Raw genomic sequence first — 20,982 nt, 5'->3', positions numbered from 1 at the left:
CGAACACTAAAAGTATACAAAAATTTCATTCGAAACAATTTTGCATAAAAGTCTAATGACTTTTCACAAATTCGATATTCCGCTTATTTTTCTCAAGCCAAAATATTGATGATGTATTTTTTCAACGCGTTGATGACATTTTAATCTATTTTCTAATTATTGACATGTCTGTCCAAGGCGTCACAATTATTACAAGGTACTTGATTTATAATTTTTCTTTTGTTTTTTGCTGTTTCCAATTTTAGTTCAGTGAAATATTTGGGTACTGTTTTATAACCTTTATGATACTAATATTTGATATTCGTTTCTAATTTTGACAAACCATCATGAAAGGTTTCCGCTAAGACATTTTACAAGTGTGGGAACCGAAAGTAATTAAAGAAAATCAATATCCGGTTGTAGGCCGGTAGAATAGATGTTTTTATTTAGTTTCTTGTTTCAAATCCACAGAGTAATGTGTTAAGTCCATTATTACAGAGCTAAAAAATTTGAGAAACTGTATGAAACATGAATGTTGTTCGACTGGTTTAAAAGGATTCGTATTCGGAGCGTACGGAATGTTCAAAATTATAAAACTACATTCTTGTTAGGTATCTTTTCAGGATATGGATCAGGAATATAAAATAATATAAAGAGAATCAAAACACTTAAACGTTTCTTGAGAATATAATATTAAAGATTAAATAGTGAAAAAATATTTGATTTTATACAAATAGTAAGCAATCAGAATCCAAAATCCTGTGGCCCATGTGTCGGATAATAAGGCTAAAAAATGAGTTCTTCGAGGTTCCTCGGTCAAATTGCTCGAGTTGTGAATGTACCATCTAACTGGAAAATGTCCATCCAATAATTCATGTCCAATATATAACAGAATTGCATTTTGACCAGCAAATATAAAGGGTTTACCATGCCACCACTTCAACGAATCAACTAATATGTAACATATACTTAACATCAAAAATGAAAAGCATGAAGTTGTCATAACAAAAGATAAGGACCTGAAAAAAAAATGTTATTGAGCAATTCAACGAATTGTTAAAATGAACCCATCTAAACTGAACCCATTTAAAAATGACCACCGTGGGTAAAACAAATATTTTTGTCGTAAGTTTTTGAATGATTTGTCAACTTATGCATAATTGCGCTTAGTGTAGGTAAGGGGTAAATATAATCTGTAAAGCCATTACACTGAAAATTTGTGGAAAATGAGCAAGATTCTGACTAAAACCATTTTTATCTCATGAATTTGGGTTAATTCCATCTAAAGCATTAAGTGGGTTATCATGTTTGATAAACTTGAACAGTGGAAATTAATGTCTAAAAAATTATTTCAATACAGTTAATTCAACTGAAAAATATCTACAGAATAATCTAATACAAAACAATTATCACTGGCGAAAAAAATCAAAAAAAACTAACACGGATATAAATGAGAAACACATTTGTTTACCCCACCGCCGCCATTTTGACGTCAACCAGCTTAGAATGGCTAATTAATTTATACGTGAATTATTGAAAACGAAAACATTGAAATGGAAGTTATCCTCAGTCATCTTCTAAAAATTACCGTTGAGCACATGAACCTCTTGATAGGTTCATCGCATCTCACTTGAAATGCAATGGATATCCTTGAAAATGTTAGTGATGCTTATAGCTTGGAGATAGTATCTCCGATGACTGTGTCCGGTTAAATAACCAGTCATCCGTCATAATGTACGCACGTAAGACAGAAGGCGCACCAGATAGTTCTGTTCTGGGTCCACTAGTGGTTTTGGTGATGCTAGTCTGGCGAGCTAATATACCTCCTCGTTCCCATTGTAACCGGGCACTCATTCTTTGCGGTCAACACTCACCAGTTCATATAACACTTTTTCTACTCCAGTGCAAGCCAAGAACACACCAGTTTGGCCTTCCTTAGTCACTCGCTGTTTAAACTTGATGGGCTTTATATTGAGTTTTTTTGCTTTGTGAAGGTATTAATACTTAAAACTTTCTACTCCAGAGACCTAATTACATATCACTGCGCCATGAAGGCATGATAATTCTCTTTTATGAAATAGACATATCCTAAATCGGATTACTATTAATTTTTTTAATTGATCAAACTATAGTCAATAGCAAGATAAACCTAGTAACATGCAAACAAACAGAAATGACTTGAGGTCATAAAATTTATATATTTTTTCTAAATTAAAATATTTACCACAAATTTTTGTTTACCGGTATTATACCGTTTTCCTTCGAAAATCCACTGAGAATTCCTCCAAACATACCAGTTATTACCGCCCACGATAACCATCTAATCAATCGTTCCGAGTGAGATTTATACATTATTAATGTAATACCTGCCTGAACTCCAATAAAGGTTTGGAAAATTGAAGTTAAGCAGCCTGAAAAATAGTTTCATATTGTATTTTTAAGGATTCACAAAACTACTATCAAAAAAGCCCAAGTCCATGCTTTTTCAGAGCTGTAATTTTTAAGATTTGCGAGACCTGAAACATCGAAGGTTGGAATGTACTCAAACAGCATCTCTTTAAGTCTATGGTGTTTATTATCTGTAAAAGCATACATAACGAGACTTGTCGAGACACGTCCAATGTCGGTGGTTTCGTCAGCCAGAATCGCAAATAGTTTGGCTTTCTTTACTTCTTCAATTATTTTATGTTGTTTTAATTCACCACAAATGTCAATTATTTAATTTTGTATCTAAGGGTTTGTGTACAGTGCATTCCTCTGTGAAGTATTTAAATGTTCAGCCAGATCTTTATCTCCAGACTCAGCCACAAACCGCAACAGGGCTTTAAAATTACCATAATTCTGCAGTGGTTGTATGCGACCCGAATCGATTTTACCTCTCAAGGAGATGCATTGTTTGCCGCTGTCCAATGGCAGAAAAAGCCTGCGAAGACATTACTTTTAGAAAGTTATCTGCCAGTTCTGAATTTCGCTTGTGGTCTTCCGATTAGGCATAAGCTTCAAATATTTCTAGGGCATTTTTTCATTTACAAAAAGGTTCAGTTACCAGCTGGCCGATCCTTTGATGACCGCCTTTACCTTCATCAAGTGAACATCCCATTATCACGCAAACTCTGCAGTATGCTCCACTTTTATATTCCGAATATGACAACTAGGGGTAACACTTCATCCATCTCAATTAAAAGCGCAAGTTTCGCTTTGTGCAACGGTTGAACCCCCAAAACCATCCCATCGGCTACGCTTTAGTTGTTAATTTTAAAAATTGTTTATTTGATTTGTTCAACAGCTTTTGGGGGATCCTATATGGTTGGAAATGTGATTTCAAAATAAAATATTTATATTTATATACATATGCATCTACGTACCTACTAAGCCTTCGGGATCAAACGGTTTAGCTTCATAGGTACCATAAATTGTAGGATATTGATATCTATGATTACCTAGGATTAGACCATCTATATATCCTGTTGCACCTCCAGTACAATTTACATAAGATCGATTTTTATGCAGGCCACCTGGACCCATATACCCCCTAAAAATATACAGCAGAGTAAATTAATTTAGCCCAGGTGTCGAAGCTTAATTGGTCAAACTTCAATTCTAATTCACTTAATCACGGAAATTTCCGAATACAAGTTGCTAAAAGAGCCATAGGTCATGAAAAATGAAGAAGGTATTAGCTCTTCAAACATACAATGTGAACCCGGAAAAATAATTTTTTTTTCGAAATTCGTACTAAAATATCATCAAACATCGATTTTTTTAAATTATTGTTCTCATTATTTAATTTTTTTTTTTCTATAAGTACTTTCTTTCTTTTCGAGCAACTTCTGAACATGAATATCAATGGACACTTTCAAAAGTACTTGTGTCGTATTAATTGAGGAGTCAACAGATTCAAGTCAGTCAAGTGGTATTGACAATTTAATCAAAAAATGGAATCTTGAGAGTTAAATAATGTTGATGGGATTCAATAAGACTGCAAGTAATACTGGTAATAAAGTTGGATCTTATACTTTGCTGGAAAAAAAAACTTTAAAAGAAGTTACTTCAACTTGCTTCAAAATTTTTTCGAGTAACTAAAACTTTACGATTTCTTTTTTAAACTACATCCTCATTTCTGGAAATCAGATAAAATTTATTTAGAGGAATTGAAAATTATTTATGAGCTAGAAGTTGTATGTAGTATGTCAAATTTAAGAAATAAATATCAAGTTCGTTGATATTCATGTTCTGAAGTAGTCCGAAAAGATATGGAGTCTTGGAAACTGAAAAATTTGGAGATACCTTTAAATATTTAAATTTTAACTTGCGATTTTCAGGATCTATTTCATTTTTCTTGTAGAAAAAAATTTAGCACCCAGGGATTATCACACCTATTAAAAAGACGTGGTTATGTAGACCACACTTCGCTACGATACGCTGTAATGACTTACATGATCTCTCTGGCGGTAGACTTCTTTGTACATGATGTAGAAAAGTTATTGTTTCGTTATGAGAATTGGTTAAATATGACTGCTAATATTTTGGTGATAAAATCAACTTGGAATAATTAGCGTATTCATGACCTATGGAACTTAAAAAAAAACACCATTTTATGTATTCGTACCTTGGACAATTCGGAGCGGATATCGAGAAAATCAGAACGGTGTGTAAAATTAAAATTCCAATAACTGCCAACCATCCTCTATACAATTTCGTTAAGTCCTTTATATGTCTCTAAAATGAAAATATTATCTGATAAGAGTATATTTCAGTAAGAATCGAAATCGCATCAATTAGTATAATTAAAAAATTGCTTTGTTAGAATACTAAGATCAGAGAGAAAAGAAATTTAAATGATAATTGGTATTTCAGCAAGACATAATCTCATTAGAGGATCTCTTACACGACAGTGTCTTGTGAACAAATTACTAATAAGGTATAGCTTGGTTTGGCTGAACAGTATCTGAGAAATTTTGGGTGATCCAGTCTAAAAAGATGTCGTAGTGCTTCTCTTCCCGCCAAAATTTTCTCTTATACGAGCAATGTCCTAAAGGCAGACATGGTGCAAGACAATTTGCAAGAAATTGCTCGCAATTTGTTCAAAAGCCAAAATATTGAGATTAATATTGCACGTCGTTTGACATTACCACTACCACCGTCAAAGTCAATTTTGCAGATATTGCCATATATTAAATTTTGAATTTGTCAACAGCCAGTGAAAAATTGCTCAATTTTCTCCTTCAGTTGAAGAAAAAATTTTAAAATAAATCATTTATTCTTAAAGCAACAGTGTTTCTTGAGAGCGAGATATTTTGAATTATTGACTTTTGAGATGGAAATGAAACATCGGCAACTTTCAACATACAGTATTTAATAAAATCACCATCAGTGAAAGGTTTTGATCTTTTCGCGATTTCAGGGCATCTTCACTCTCTGTATTAGCTTTAGTAAACATCGATTATTGACCTTAAAGTTTAGATTTTAAAGATGAAAAAGTGTCATTCTTATTTTTTCAGTACAATTAAAATCCTTCTCCAAACGCATCGCTTCGATTACTCGACTCAACTGACTCGCGTCGCGCCGACACACTCATTTTATATGGTTAAGGAAGATTCTAGTCTAGACTCGAAGCGCATGGAAGATTCTATCGTTCTCGACAAAAATATCAGGATATATCAGCTTGCTGCTAAGAGATTGCGATGCTGTCTTTCTCTCTTACTTGTCTAGGCACGCGCTGCCCTTGAAATTACTTATAAACATCCGTTGACTTGAGAGTTCGAGTATTTAAAATATCCGTAGAGGATTCGAATCAAGTCTAAAAGCTCTAAAAAACATGATTCTTCTTTCTGAGACACATTGTGATCGTGGGTCTTATTGATATAGCCGAGGGGACGGAAGTGTCCCGCGCACCGTATCTTTAACATGACTGCTGTAGATTTTATCGGGGTACTATACCCAATATGAGAGCACATATCCACAGAATAAAAACTACTACTAGTACGAGGGTGGTCTGAAAAGTTTCCTAACTAGCAAAGAAACATGAAATTTTTCCATAATATTTTTTATTTTTCAAAATAGTTTCTTTTCTTGACTATATATACTATCTGTCATAATCTTTAATCCATTAATCAAATTTCAAATTGGTACACTTTAATAATTTTCTCTTTCATATTTTCAAGCAAAGGTCGAAACAGTGTCTTACAAATAAGAAATAATAGTGTCCGCTATTTGTTTATTTTATACGAGCGTATGTTTATATTATGTCGGTGAGTGCGACAAGTTAAAACTTGCAAGTGCCGGCTGATTTGTTTATTATTTTTTAACCGTGAATAATTTCTTCGATGTTTATGATTGTAGTTTAGTCTCAATTAGCTCTGTGATACACAAGAACGCTGTGTTTATACTTTTTGGAGCAAGACACCTTTTTATGAAGTTCAAATACGAATTGTTCTCGCTCTCGCAAATTCTGACTTGTAAGTTCTTAAAATGTCTAAAAGATAGAAACTATTGGTTGAAACTCGTACATTAATCGCAACTCTTCATAGTTTACACAAAAGTAACAGTACAATTGCCGCCGAATTAAAAATACTATGAAGTATCGGAGACAAACGTGAAAAATTATACATCCACCAGTGGATTTGGCGATAGATAACGTTTAGGGTGGCCTCGAAAAACAACAATCATTGAAGATGAACGTATTGATGAGTATGACTTATTGGTCCCGAGATAGCAGCCCAGATCAAAGAATCTTGGGATCTGCCTTCTACTACTTGAGTACAGTGAAAAGGAAATTGAGAGAAGCTGGCCTTTTTGGAAGGGTGGCAGTGAAGAAAACTCTTTTAAGATAATACAGAAAAGATAATATAATAATAATAATATAATAAAGAAAATATAATACGTTCTGGCCAGCGCCTGATCGGCAGAAAGTTTATATTCAACCATTTCTTGAAGCTGTGCAAATACTATTTAAAAGAAGGAAGAATATACTTAAAGTCATGATTTGGTCGTCACTAAATTGAGCACCGAAATAATAAAAGCAAAAAAGGGTTACATCAAATCAAAAATTTAAATTAAATTTGTAACAATTACAGTCTGTAGTTTTATTTTTACTATAATCTCATCTACTACATACATCCTCTAAAATATTAATATTAAAATTGATTATATTGTTTTTATTTGTTGTGTATTACACAAACTATAGGGTGGCCCAAAATTTTTGACCGATATCGGTATGGGATAACGTCCTCTTCCGATGAAAAACTCGCTGCTGCAAGTGAAATAAGAAAAAGCCGCTGGTGGCCAGATCTGGTTCTTCGAGTCTAGTAGACGTATGAGTTTCTTGATAAATAATTTTTTATTTCTACGATTTATCTTATTTTCCGAATATTACAATATCTTGTTATTTCCTTTCTTTGATTTTTTCACTTAATATGATTTTTCCTAAATATCAATCATCTTTTTCTACTCCCCATCTGAGCATATTGAGATCCTATTTTAGGCAAGTTTCGACATGTGTAGACTATTGTGAGTATATACATAACAGGTTTGATAATCATAAATATTTGTTTTGATTAATAAATAGGTCAGGAGAGGGGCAAAAGCTTCACTCTAGGTATGTTAAAAAAGATAAGAAGGGAGAATTATATAAAAAAATGTATTTACCAGCCAATTTTGTTCTTCTTTGACTTCATCTTCTCTGTCCGTTAAATACAAACAAATTATCGACGTCGCAAAATAACATATGCCCAGTCTTTGCAGAACTCCTAATATTCTGAGATAATTTAAATCGGAACCGCCATTCAAAAATATTCCTAAACAGAATAATTTTATTGATCTCTACAAAAGTAACAAAATAATCACTGAAAATTAGTTTATCAATATCTAGTCAAAATAATCCACAAACAAATTTGTTGTAGTTTATGTTTTACTTTTTGTCAGTGCCAGATTTACCACTAGGCTGAGTAGGCGCCGCCTTTTTAGTGAGGAAAGTAAAGAAATTTAATTTTTATTCTCTAAAATTTATAATCACCGCAAATGTAAATCAAATACATTTCTTTTGTATATAAACAATACAATCTAATTATAATAATTTTATTTAATAATTTAACTGCAAAACTGCAAGTTATAATAATTTTATCAATTTTCTATAGATATAGAAATTATTGTTTTTAGAGATGTTTGGAGATTTTAGCCCAATTTGGAAACCAAAATTATTTATTCAAATTCAAATTGAGCAATCGTTGCATCTCGTTTCATTTATGTTATGCTATGTATGTTGTACCAATTTTAAAAAGTAAAATTAAAATAAACGTCATACATTCATTTTTAATTCCAAAATCGTGAAATTAAAAGTTACAATATAATTGCTAACTTCCCTCTATATGTTTTATTTTATTTTATTTTTTCCACCTAATGGGCGGCCAGGGCGGGTGCCGCTCAGGTTAATTTGGCCTGGGTACCAAGTATCCTAAATCCGGGCACTGGTTATTGATACATTTTCATTCGGAAAAGATTGTTACCAAAGTATACACCATTAACAACTTATCATAGGTACCAGCACCAAGACAGTGAAAAAATGATAACTTTCATTATGTTTTTAATGACTGTATTTTCATCTCTGAAAGGGTTTAAAATTAAAATTTGTATAAATGGCATTTTACTCAGTACTAATAATTGACAGGAAAAAATATGCGAAGAAGAAGCATTTTGTATCCTTCTGCAAGCCAAAACGAATGTTTGTCAACGTTGATTATTTTTAATTGATTATTAAACATATTATTAAATCATAGAAAAAATGTATTTTATTTTTTATACTTAAAAGTTAAATAGAGGGCGCTCTAGACGGCTGGGGTAAAAAACAAGTAGTGTGTTGAGTATCTAGATATGTTGTCTATGGACATCCCAAAACACGTTTCGGTCACTATTATAGTATTTGTGCAATAGCGGTTTGAAACGAACGTGTTTTTTAAGTGGTGTAAGCGCTTTAGTGAGGACAGAGAGACCAAATCAAAATTCAAGGCAATTTTGATCGTCAAATTGGGCTAAAACGGATATCTGAAGCACTGAATATTTCATACGAACGAAACTTTCTTCCAACGAGGAGGTAATAAAAGGTGTGGGGGTCTGGTTTGCAGAGCAAGAAGAAACATTTCTCTTGAAAGGTCTAGAGACGTTGAGTAATAAAATATTTTGACATTGATATGTTGTTTTTGCTCTATAGTAGGCTAAGAATTTTTCACTATATCCTCGTAAGTGTAAGATAATGAGCCACAATTTTGATTCATGCTTTCTTTGTATTCGACCATGTTACTTGTATAATAAAATCAATATGTACTATCCATTCAAAAGCTCACCTTTAATATGTTTAATATGATTTTTTTATTTGAAATTGATTTTTTGAAATTAGATATCATTCCTATCGGTATACATGCCCCCATGATCCATAAAAAGGACGGAAACACTAAATCTGCAACGTGTAGTCCATTCCAACGTGCATGTTCTATTGTTGTATAACCCCCTTGACCATAGTTGACAAAGATCATTATTATTACAGTCAATCTACAAAAGAAAATAGTGTCTCTGTAATAATCTAACTAAATTGGTCTGGAAAATTTCGTATATAAACCTTAATCGCAAAAATTCCAATTTGGTGAAACCAGTAGTTGCTTCGGGTCTATGTTTTTGTTCCAAATAGACGTACTACACCAATACGCTATGTGCGAATAATATCATTTTTAAAAATTATGAAGAGTTTATTAAAAATTCCAATATAGTCAAATATATTTAAGATAAAATCTAATATCCCACTTATTATATTACTACATTCACAAAAAGAGAATGGAGGCATCGGAAAGTTCGGATAAGTACCATAAAACCCAGAAAATTATAGACTTTTGTAAATTTAATAACATGGTAGTTGGTAACACCTTCAACCAACATTCTAACCTAACCTAACCTAACCAAAGACATTCATGGATACATACGCGTGGTGACCAGTAAAAACGAATGTCTTTCTGGTTTAAATAAGCGCACTAAAGAAGCTAAAAAAAAGATGATGCGTGAAATACCTCAGCAATAACAAAGATGATGAAGATTATGAAATATCCAAAGAACAGAGAGACAAAGTAAAAAACCTAGTAAAAAAAGTTAAAGCAAATTCGTAAGAAAAAGTTTACAGAAAAGAAGAAGAAAAACTACAAATTGTAATATTATAACTGAAGAAAATGAAATATTAGACGGATGGAACCAACACTTCGAAGATCTAATAACAGCGAAACATATTGAAGACGAAAGAAATGAGGAACAATCAGAAACAGAAGACGGCATTATAAAAGGAGCACACGCAATACAAGAAGAGTCAGGAACAAAAATTAAGACGAGCGATGTAATGATGACGACAGAAAAACTAAAAATAGGAACAGATGTAGGAAGTACTTAGAAAAATTTGGTATGGAATCATTAAATAGAAATTACTATCAGTGTAAAATACACAAGCAATTCCAGGGGAGTGGAATATAGTAATAATAGCACCCATCCCTATATGGAAAAACAAATGAGGCCAAGTCAAGAGCCTACAACTGTAATCAGACCGATAAAAAACAAACATGCTCCTGGAAACAACCAAAATAAAAGTCCTACGAAAAAACATAACGCAAAAATGCCGAGTGGAAAATATTAATGAATGGATACTGAGCAGGAAGCGCGAATGGGACGAATACATAAGTAGAATGAGCGAGGAAAGAATAGTAGAAAGTTATACGATACCGGAATTTTCATTCCAAAGGAACACATTATTTAAAAACAGAAAGAGAAGAGTCTAAAAGATTTAGGCTCGTCCTTCACAGGTCGACCTTACATGTGTTAATTGTCATACATACCCCCTAAAAGTGTCCAAAGATAAAATTCGTTGTTTTCTTTTATTAACACCGTCATGAGTTTCCTCCGTAGATTCCTCTTTTGAGATCAACTTTTTCCAAATTTTTGTAGCTCCAAATATCATTAGTAATACGGCAATCCATATCAAAGTAACTGTAAGTATTGCTAAAAAAATTTAATAGATACAAATAGTATGATAAAATGAATGAAACGTAAAAGCACTATAAATAAAAAATAGGACGTTGTAGCACCACTTGTAATTATTTTGAGACGTAATTTTAATAACAGATTAATAAAATTATTGTTAAGAGATTTGGAAAGATCGATCAGATCTCAAAAATAAAGAATAATCTAATATTAGAAGAGGACACAAATCCACAACAATTACTTATATTCAAAATAGCAAATCCTACAAGCTGATATATGATGATGCAGATAGAACTTTGCAAAATCTATAAAAATGGCAACAATGGCCCACCGGATTGAAAAAGTACTGATCATTAATAACCACCCACATATCACGGATCGATTATCAAAAAAATATATCAATACCATATCAAACCTGTATTGTTAAATGACTTTTTCATCCAATAGGTACAATAATTCTATTATTACTTGAACGAGCAAAAAATACCATAAAAGTAAAGAATAACAAAGGATTGTGTCGTTCTTAACGGGCGCCTCATTGTTAAAATAACGTAAAAATAAGTCTTGCAAATGTTATTAACAACATTACTTAAAAAAATTGGATCGTCTTTTAACAGGGCACAAACATTTAAAGATTTGTTTTCAGTTTTCTGCGCCCTGATTTAGATAAATCTTTTACTGAACAAGTTTCGTTAAACTTTTTTACTAATTTACTGACTACTCACTACTGACAGTAGATCCTGTTATGAGATTTCGGTTAGGATATAAATTATTAAAACTTTATTGAAACGTCAAATTTGTTATTTTAGCCACCTAAAAGTATTTTAGGTATAGGGAACATTAAATGAAAAATCATAAGTATTTCTTAAGGATTTCGAAGAGCGATTTGAAATAACAAAGTTCATTATTTTTCCGGAAAAAGAAAATATCTGACAACAATGTAAATACCACCATAATCACGAGGCGTTCATACATAAAACTCAATCTGTATATACTCGTTTTCTAAATTATAGATTTGGGCTGTTTTGCTTATTTGAAATCAAAAAACTAAACGGCGTTTTAATCCAACGATTGAGCTACAGTGAAATCTAAATCACAAAAATAGACTTTTTTATATACTTTTGAAATTTAATTCTATTTTTTACTAATTTTTGTAATCATGGTAATTCTAGTTCAATGGCTGGCTTATAATATATCAAAAATGCTGGATAAATTTGAACAAAATCACTCCAGAAGTTTTTGAAATATCGTGGTCACTGTTTCGGAAAATGGTGTTTTGAGAAAAACGCGTTTGAAAGTTCGCGCTTGTGATTTATACTAAAAATTTAATCTCTCGGTCAATCTGTTACGCCTGGACCATACAATAGGCCTCCCTCTTCTTCTTGGAAGTCACGCAGAGCTGCTCCATTCCCCTTTTCGCGATTCGGGCCCGTTTTACAACATTAGTCGTACGCCTTTCTGAACGGTCAATCCGAGAGCTACCGCGCTGTTGAACCTTCTTTGGCTTGTGGACCAATTTTCACTCTCATGGTTTCCAAGGTCTTCAGAATAGATTTGAATCCTTCTTTGAAGATTATGGCAGCAAGAAAAGTGGCGATTTCAACCACTTTTGGCCCAGAATGGAGTGCTTCGGAGCAGATATCCAGATTAACGATTGAGCGACTCGTTATCAATTTGAGTTTCCGCTCCCAAGCATCTGCTTAACAATTCTACTTTGGAAAAATCCTCATAAATTGGCTTTATAGCTTTGGGCCCAATTTACAAAAGGTACAGGTAGCAGTTAGATTTAGGGATATCAATACAATGGTCAGCGCCGCTAGGCTTTTGGAGCAGCCGCTCCGTGTACCTGCTTGGTGCCTAGGCCGTTAATTGTGAACCACTTCGAATATCGGAAAATCCTTTGGCACACATTTTCTACAAATGTTATTGATGAGATATGAAAAAAAAATTTTTCGGCTCAAGATACTAGACCCCCTTAAACACAAGTAGAATTGTCATTTTCTAGGCATTCATTTAAATTTCATTTCAATGTATTTAGATTTACATTTGTGTTTGCTTAAAACAAAATTTTCTTATATTATTCGATTCTGAGACAAATTAGGAATATGCATAATTACTTAATGAAGAAGACTATAAAAAGGCTTAAGAAGGTACATATAGTAAAAAAGTAGAGTTTCAAGGAAGTACTTCTATAGTATTCGTATTTTATATTCAACTAATCAAGTATCTTGTATTTCGGATTGGGTTACAAATAAACAATTAATTTGTGACATGAAAAATTTGATACTTGACAAAAAACTTATCGAAGTTTGTTCCAATAGATTTTTGAGTGTCAAGCTCTTGAGAATCGAGCCCATGGGTTTCGTGTACAAAGTGCTTGATAAATTGGGAAGCATCTAATGTAATAATGGTCGAAAAATTAACTTACGTGTATATATATTTACAGGTTGTTTCAAAACATCTACAAAACATCCGGATTCGTTAACTTCTACATTATATACACCAAATTGTCCAAATTCGTTATTGATATCACATATTACATTTTCAGTTTGATCTTGGGGAAAATACTCTTTTCGTTCTGTTGTCAGTCTGAAGGTCATATGTGTATTAAAGATATTTTTCGTTAGATCTTTGCTGCATTCTTCATTTAAATCTATACAGTAGTCAGTTATAAGATAGGGGCACTAAAATTGTAGATATTTTATCAATTTATGGAGGACACTGTATTAGGATATTTTAAAACAACAATTATTGAATATGCATCAATATACGAGAATTAGGTGTATGAATGAATGAATGAAGTAATTATTATTCACACCATGGACTTGAGAATATTGTGGAAGCCTGGACGATTTTCAATACCATTCCAGAAAACAAACCATCAAAAAATGTGTTGTTATTCAGTAACATTACTATAAGAACTATTTAACCTAAATTCTGATAATTTGGGTTAAATTCCCTTTCTTCAATTCCTCCTTTCTCTCGAAACCTCATCCTCGAACGTGGCTAAGAAGCTCCGCACCACTGGTCAGGTTCAGTGTTCCAAGGAATCTTCATATTTCAACCTGGAGCACCCATGTACAAAACGATCTTATCCCCTTCAATATACTCTCCATTTCAAGTAATACATTTGTCCCAGTGGTGCTTCCACTGTTCGAAACATTGTTTGAAATCATCTTTAGAGATGGCTGCAAGCTCCTGACTCGTTCTTTTCTTGATATCTTCAATGTTTTCAAATCGCCGTCCTTTCATGCCCCTTTTCATGCGTGGAAACAAGAAAAAGTCGAACGGAGCCAGGTCAGGCGAGTAAGGTGCGTGGGGTAGCGGAACCATGTTATTTTTAACCAAAAACTGGCTAACAGTGATGGCTGAGTGTGCAGGTGCGTTGTCATGGTGGAAGAACCAGTCACCTGCTTGCTGAATCGAGCTCCAAGATATTCCACTGATTTCAGATCAATTGTTTGTCAACATTTTCATCGATACGGGATGGATGTCCAGAGCGACGTTTGTCATCAATCGACATGTCGCCATTTTTAAATCGAGAAAACCACTCATACACTCAAAAAAATTTTGTATGAAACTCGTGAGTAAAGTAAAGTAGTAGGCATAAATAACATTTAACTTATTATTGGTATAAATGATTATGTATAAATTTTAGAACTTTAATTACCTCATAACAATCCTTATTAAGAGTATATAAAAAAATGTTTTTATAGTAACTAACATTTATGTTTAAATAATATTGGTCCAAAATTAAGCTCGACAAATTATATCCTTTGAAGTTGGCAACGTCGTAGTCATCAATCATACACCATTTCATTTTTGAATCTACCTAAAACTGAAGTAGAATTATCGATTTGGATAATAGTAAAATACAGTGAATAGCTACAGTGAGAAGTCGGAAAATATATAAGCACACGTATTTTTTATTAATTTTGAATAATATATTAGTGTATAATTTGATATTGTGTAATTAATATTTATTGCACTCATCTGTCATTATAGTACAGAGGTTTGTGATCAAGACAAACATAAATATTCAAATGAGCGAAATATTTAGTCCTTTTTCTGTGAAATTGTAATACGTTTCAAACAATTGCGGATTTGATTTTATTATCAATCATATTCATTATGTACTGCAACTCTGCAGCTCTAGAAAAAATTAATTGTAGTTCACTGCAACATTTAGCATCGTATGGGCATGTCGTAGAGATGAGCTCCAAAATTGAGTATTAAACACATAGAAAAGGTAGGTTCAATATTAATTGTAAAAGTCATTTGAGGTGAGGTTGAAGAAGGATTAAATTCGACCGATATATACCGTAAATACACGAAATTACGTCCCAGTCATATTCCACATAAATGTTTTTTTATCAATTACCGAAATGAAAAGTGCACTGTCCAAGCTATTGGTGTAAACACGTTTGCTAATACACGGGTCACTGCTTTAAGAGATCATCCGCAACACTTCTTACCAGGGCCGGATTAAGCTAGAGGCTTGTAGAGGCTATAGCCCCGGGCCCCAGGTCCAAGAGGGCCCCATCATTCTGTATTTTTTGATATGTTGATACCACAAATCTAACGTATTGATATTATTTTGTGAATTTTTCCGGGTTTCCGAATTCCTTAATGGGGCCCCGTCATTATTTTAGCCCCGGGCCTTATTAATCTTAATCCGGCCCTGCTTCTTGCAGATACTGAAGCGGATATACTAGAGTTCAAACGACATGGTGGATGGAAATCGTCGATAGTAGCGGAAGGATACGTAGAGCAATCAGTTACTAACAAACTTAATGTTGCAAAACAAATATTTCAAGATAAAGAAAATAACAATGTGCAGTACTTTTAGAGAAGTACCAAATCAAAGAGTAGAATTAAAAAATAATTCACTAAGAAATATTAATATTGAAAATTGCAAGAACTGTACATTTACTTTCAATATTAATGGTACAAATAATGTTTAAGTTAAATTATTCCTAACTTTCTCAATGTTAACCGATAGTGTTAATTATTAAATAATTTGCTCTTAAATTACGCTTTTTAATTTTCTACACCTAAATAAAAAACATTTTTTTCATGAACGTAGAAAAAATGTATGCAACTCGTGCAAACAGTGTTTATTGTACTCGAAGTGTTGTCATAGTGGACGTAACGACCTCGTTAGACAAATCACGTCGCGTGCAATAAACACTTAGTTTTTGCACTTGTTGCATAAATAACTAAATAAAATATGGTACGGCGAGAAAGACTGTCTTACCAACTAATAATAAAATCACTCAGAAAATCCAAACTTTTGACTTGACTTTCGTTGACCTAAATTGGTGATTTTTTTCGTGTGCATTGTGTTTTTAATAGTATTTGTTTTACCTATCGATGTTTAATAGTCTAAAATCATTAAAGTGAAATCAAATTATAATTAATATCAAATTTGGAACAATTCTTTTATTACTCACATGTTGTAAAAAGGAGGACATCAAAAATTTTGCAGTATTAATAAAATTGCCAACTGTAAAGTTGGAACTGGTAGTTTACGAAATTTCTATGCTGCACGATTTATCAAAAGTTATTATGATCAAATTTTATCATTCAAATAGATTATCACTACGATTTGTGGTGTTATTTACATAAAAATTATTTTACCTTGATTAGTGAAAAGTACTTGTGAACCTTTTGTTTTCATACACTCACCAGCTGCTTATACAAAAAAGATAATATTACAACACGCTTGTAAAGTATACTCAGGACCGGTTTGTCAATTTCACTATTGCTGACCTTTTACAAAACTTGTAACGCAGAGTTCGCTCTAAAATCTTTGAATTTATTATAAAAAGGAGACCATTTAAGAGAAGAATATTTTTAAAATAAGCTGACATACAATGAATATTTTATTTTTTAACTGTCTATAAGCTGAACGTTCGTAATATAGCATAGAAAGAATATTTTTTATTATTCAATATTTTTGCATTTCAGCGCGATACAACGATTATAGCGGTGATACAATTTTTAATACTACTCTTATAGTACGATTTGTTTTTTGCTTCAATATAGGCCTCAGTACCGGCAATAACCTCTTCCTCGGCGCAAAATTCCTATCCAGTGAGCATCCTTATATGACTTGAGAACAGGAAAAAGTCGTTGGGGGTCAGATCTGGAGAGTACGATGGATGCGGTATCAATTGGAAACCCAAGTCATGCAATTTGGCCAACGTTTCCATTAATTTATGAGATGGTGCACTGTCTTGATGAAAAAGCACTTTTTTCTTTGTCAGCCAAATTTGGCTTCTTTCCACGTACTTGAGTCGGTTGATCACGTAAAATCTACTCAGCTATTGATTGGACTTCGATGTGAAATGATAGGTCCATGTTTTATTCATTGTAACAAATCAACGCAAACATTCGGGATTATTACCATTGAGCAGTTCCAAAGACTGCACGGAATCATCAATGCCTTGTTGTTTTTGGTCGATTTTGTGCTCGTGTTTCTTTTCTAGCAGAGCTCCTCACGTACTGAAATAATAAATATGTTCAGTATGGTTCTCTAATATCTCAGCTATCTCATTCAACTTCATTTTACGGTTGACCGAAATTATTTTATGGACTTTTTGGATGCTTTCGTCAGTGACAGCCTATACGTGCATTGTCCTAGGTGCTCAATTCACTCCGTTTAAACTTAGCAAACAGATTGTCCTGGAGCAAAATTTCTAAATCCTTTGTTTTTGTTCATAAACTTAAATCCCTGTACGTTTTATAACAGGTAATAGTTGTATTTATATTAGTGGGAGAGCTCAAAAAATAGATCTAATAAACAAAATGTGTAAGGTATTACCTTGTTAGATATTTTAGATCACTTTAAATGTAATATAAACATTATATTTAATCGATCAGGTAAAAATCCAACACGTTATAAAAAATAGCTGCTACAAATCTTATAAAATTTCAAAAAGAAAAGACGTTCTCCATTAGATTATTGAAAAATTAAAAGAAAAATGCCATTATTTCGTAACAATATTCTGGACTAAGTTGGACCACATTCCAATCGATCTATGTATTTGTACGGGAATATCAATACATTTTTGTTAGACGAAGTGAAGATGAACCACTAAAAAGAGATTGTATCCAATAGACTATTAAACACCCTTCTAAACAGATGACTTGAAGTTTTTTTTACAATAAATGACGGTGGATGTACATAGCAATTGTGAGACCATGAGGCAGTGATTTGGGGTACTAGAACTAGTCTGAATACCACGAGGAACAATCTCTCAAAAGAACAGACTTACTTGCTTATGTACAATTGGAGCCATGACATATTACCCAACAGCTGCACTAGATGTGATTCTAAATATCCCACCTCTCCACATTGTTCTGTAAAGCGTGGCAGAAAAAAGATCACTTAGAATGTTCAGAGACGAGATTATCAAAGAAAACCCGCGATACTTCCCATCCATGTTATTTGCTATTTCTCTAAACATTTGGTTCATGCACGATGGAACCCCTTCCGACTTCCTGAATGATATAAAAAATAATCTTAATAACTTTTATCCTAACAGGTGGATTGGTCGGGAAGATCCATTTGCATTTCCACCAGGTTTCCCTGAATTAAATTGAATGGATTCATTATTTTTGGGTATATCTTACAAGATTGGTACATGTAACACTGATAAACACAAGGAGCGAAATGGTCGATAGAATAAACTTCCATTATCACGCTATAAGGCAGAATTTTGGAATGCTCTTCCAAGTTCAAAGAAATATCCTCCGTGGACTCCGGAAGTGTGTAGATGTGCATGTGCCTACTTCCCACTAAGTTGTAAGCTAAACAACTCATTTTTTCTTAAATGTTTGATTGAGTTCTAATACTTCCTGTAAGTATTTTCGCTTTCCTTGCCATGTACAACGATCTAAAAACCTACATATGTCCTAAACCATAAATTTTGTCGAGTTAAACAAAGTTAATTTGAACCTTTTTGTTAAAAAATCATTGAAAAATGCATTTTTGCTATCTTTAAATTGTACTGATTGTCCCTGTAAAAGTTACAGATTGTTAACCATTGGTCATGAGCCGCCCCTGACGTTCAATTAGTTGTGTAGAATTATTTATTCCATCAAACACCCTTCATGGATATATGTAATTATCCATAAAAAACTCATTTTTTCGCAACTTTAAAGGCCTATAACTCAGAAACGAGGGGTCGTATGAGAAATTTTTTTATATCACAGCATTATTTTCATATTATCTACTTATTCGCCGAATTTTTTGCATCAAGTCCCCGAGCACCCTGTATATTCATGTCCTCTTTAATTATTTTTTCACACTTTTCCCGATTATTAGAAAATAATGGTTCCTACTGTATGATTTTAAAAGAATTGCCTATTTTTTTCTTAAATGTATAAAAACCTCAATTATGTCAACCTACCTCGATTATTTAACTATAATATTAATTATACACATTCCAGGATATACGATATAAACATTTATCAACACTATGGTCAAAATTAAAATTAAAGCCGGAACGCTCTCCGTATTGCATGGGTTAAATATAACTGCAGGTGAATAACTGAATGCATCCTATATTATTTTTCCTGCTTTTTATATTAAGGTCACTATAAGGGCGTGAACGGGTGGAAAAGTTGAATGTAACTTGAGTAGAGGATTAAATAGAATATACTAAGGGTACTGAAATTTCATCTTTTCTATTAAGATTTAATTATAATAACTTAGATGAAAAACTCATTATTTCCGAATAGATTATTTTGAATATATTTTTTGCAAAATTCCAAACAGGTAAAATATTATAAGTGTTATTTCAAAAAAATTCACATGAAACGTCATTTCTTTCGGGAACAATGTGAGAAAAAGACTATAATTGTTAAACATATTTCAACAGATGAGCAGACACACTCACCAAGCCACAACCAAAGGTCAAATTCCTGGAGTTAAGGGCAAAAATGGGATTAGAAGATTGATTAATAAATAATATCTATATATAATATTATAATTGTAATTGTGTTTTTCGATTTTTTTGATTTGATAAGGTTTTTCTGGGTTTCCCTCATTGTGAAGGCAGATGTCGGATCACTATGTAAACGGTTAATAATAACCGACCCAGATAAGCAGTTAAAGGAAGCTCTCAGTCGGCCGCAGCGTTAGGGTTCCCAGGTGTAAACAGGTATATTATTGTTAATTAGCTGCATTAACCGGTTTTTAAGGACAAAGCTTGGCAGTTGCGACACTTATACTGTTTATATGCAGTTTAGGCATTTGGTAGTTTCATTCTACTATGCCCAAAAATTTATGTTTAATAAATAATAAAACTTAATTTTCACAACTTTATACTATTGTTAACAGCACGTAACAATGCGTGCATCTTCTCTCTTGCGCTCCCACTTACCTGGAGCGAGACTCGTTCAGAAAAATCATGGCAACCTTTGTTTGCGGCCATTATGCAACTGGCAGCTATGGATTTTTATGTTCAATGTATATAAAACTTTAATTTTGCATAAAAATTTAAAAAAAACCGCTGAATGTAGTTAATTAACAATAATATACCTGTTTACACCTGGCAACCCTAATGCTGCGGCCGACTGAGAGCTGGCAACCATTTTTTTTTGATTTGTGACATCATTTTCTTTCAAATGCTGGAAGATTGACTGAAAAAACATATCCATTCCATACAACATCATGATTCCTTTAAAATTAATTTCATCAATAAAAACAGATACCTGCAAGATTAAAAAAATGAAAACCTGATACAATTTTCTGATCTAACAACCCTATTTTCTGTATGGTTCTTTTAAATCCAAACATTTTCAATCACAGTGACTGGAAATAACTCACGTATTTTTCAAAATTACAACATTCCTTATTTAAACCTGTTTTTTTTTTCTTTTCAAGTATATCACTGTCCTAAGCTTATTAGAATGTATTCTTTTTAAATAAATGTTATATTTTTCTGTATAAGCTGTAGCTAAATTCAAACGATTTTAAAGACAAAT

At 32.7% G+C, this 20,982-nt stretch overlaps 1 protein-coding gene across 5 annotated transcripts; it reads right to left on the bottom strand.

The window, feature by feature from the left end:
- Positions 1-653: 653 nt before the first annotated feature.
- LOC130449548 (heparan-alpha-glucosaminide N-acetyltransferase) lies at positions 654-19,550 on the bottom strand. 5 transcript variants are annotated; one of them, XM_056787439.1, is made up of 12 exons: positions 19,404-19,550; positions 16,440-16,796; positions 16,244-16,371; positions 14,657-14,824; positions 13,415-13,670; positions 10,842-11,004; positions 9,318-9,522; positions 7,627-7,800; positions 4,589-4,698; positions 3,345-3,511; positions 2,204-2,390; positions 654-998 (listed from the first exon to the last, which is right to left on the bottom strand). In XM_056787439.1, the coding sequence occupies exons 4-12, from the start codon at positions 14,804-14,806 to the stop codon at positions 680-682; spliced, it is 1,731 nt and encodes a 576-aa protein (XP_056643417.1). In that variant the 5' UTR covers positions 14,807-14,824; positions 16,244-16,371; positions 16,440-16,796; positions 19,404-19,550; the 3' UTR covers positions 654-679. The 5 variants fall into 5 exon arrangements, with proteins under 5 accessions (XP_056643417.1, XP_056643418.1, XP_056643415.1 ...); XM_056787440.1 differs by lacking the exon at positions 16,440-16,796 and having other exon boundaries at positions 19,404-19,513; XM_056787437.1 differs by lacking the exon at positions 19,404-19,550 and having other exon boundaries at positions 16,440-16,847.
- Between the last annotated feature and the right edge of the window lie 1,432 nt (positions 19,551-20,982).

The sequence above is a fragment of the Diorhabda sublineata genome, chromosome 10, assembly GCF_026230105.1.
Source record: "Diorhabda sublineata isolate icDioSubl1.1 chromosome 10, icDioSubl1.1, whole genome shotgun sequence".
NCBI classification, from domain to species: domain Eukaryota; kingdom Metazoa; phylum Arthropoda; class Insecta; order Coleoptera; family Chrysomelidae; genus Diorhabda; species Diorhabda sublineata.
The sequence above is the reverse complement of the archived record's forward strand: the minus strand, read 5'-3'. Positions and strand labels throughout refer to the sequence as shown.

Excerpts from the sequence above, each read along its gene's own strand:
- LOC130449548 (XM_056787439.1), bottom strand. The coding sequence starts at position 14,806 with ATGAAATGGTGTATGATTGATGACTACGACGTTGCCAACTTCAAAGGA. Across the intron at positions 2,391-3,344 it reads TGATCCCGAAGGCTTAGTAG|GCTGCTTAACTTCAATTTTC; the intron begins GTACGTAGATGC and ends ACTATTTTTCAG. Across the intron at positions 999-2,203 it reads CCGGTAAACAAAAATTTGTG|GTCCTTATCTTTTGTTATGA; the intron begins GTAAATATTTTA and ends TTTTTTTTTCAG.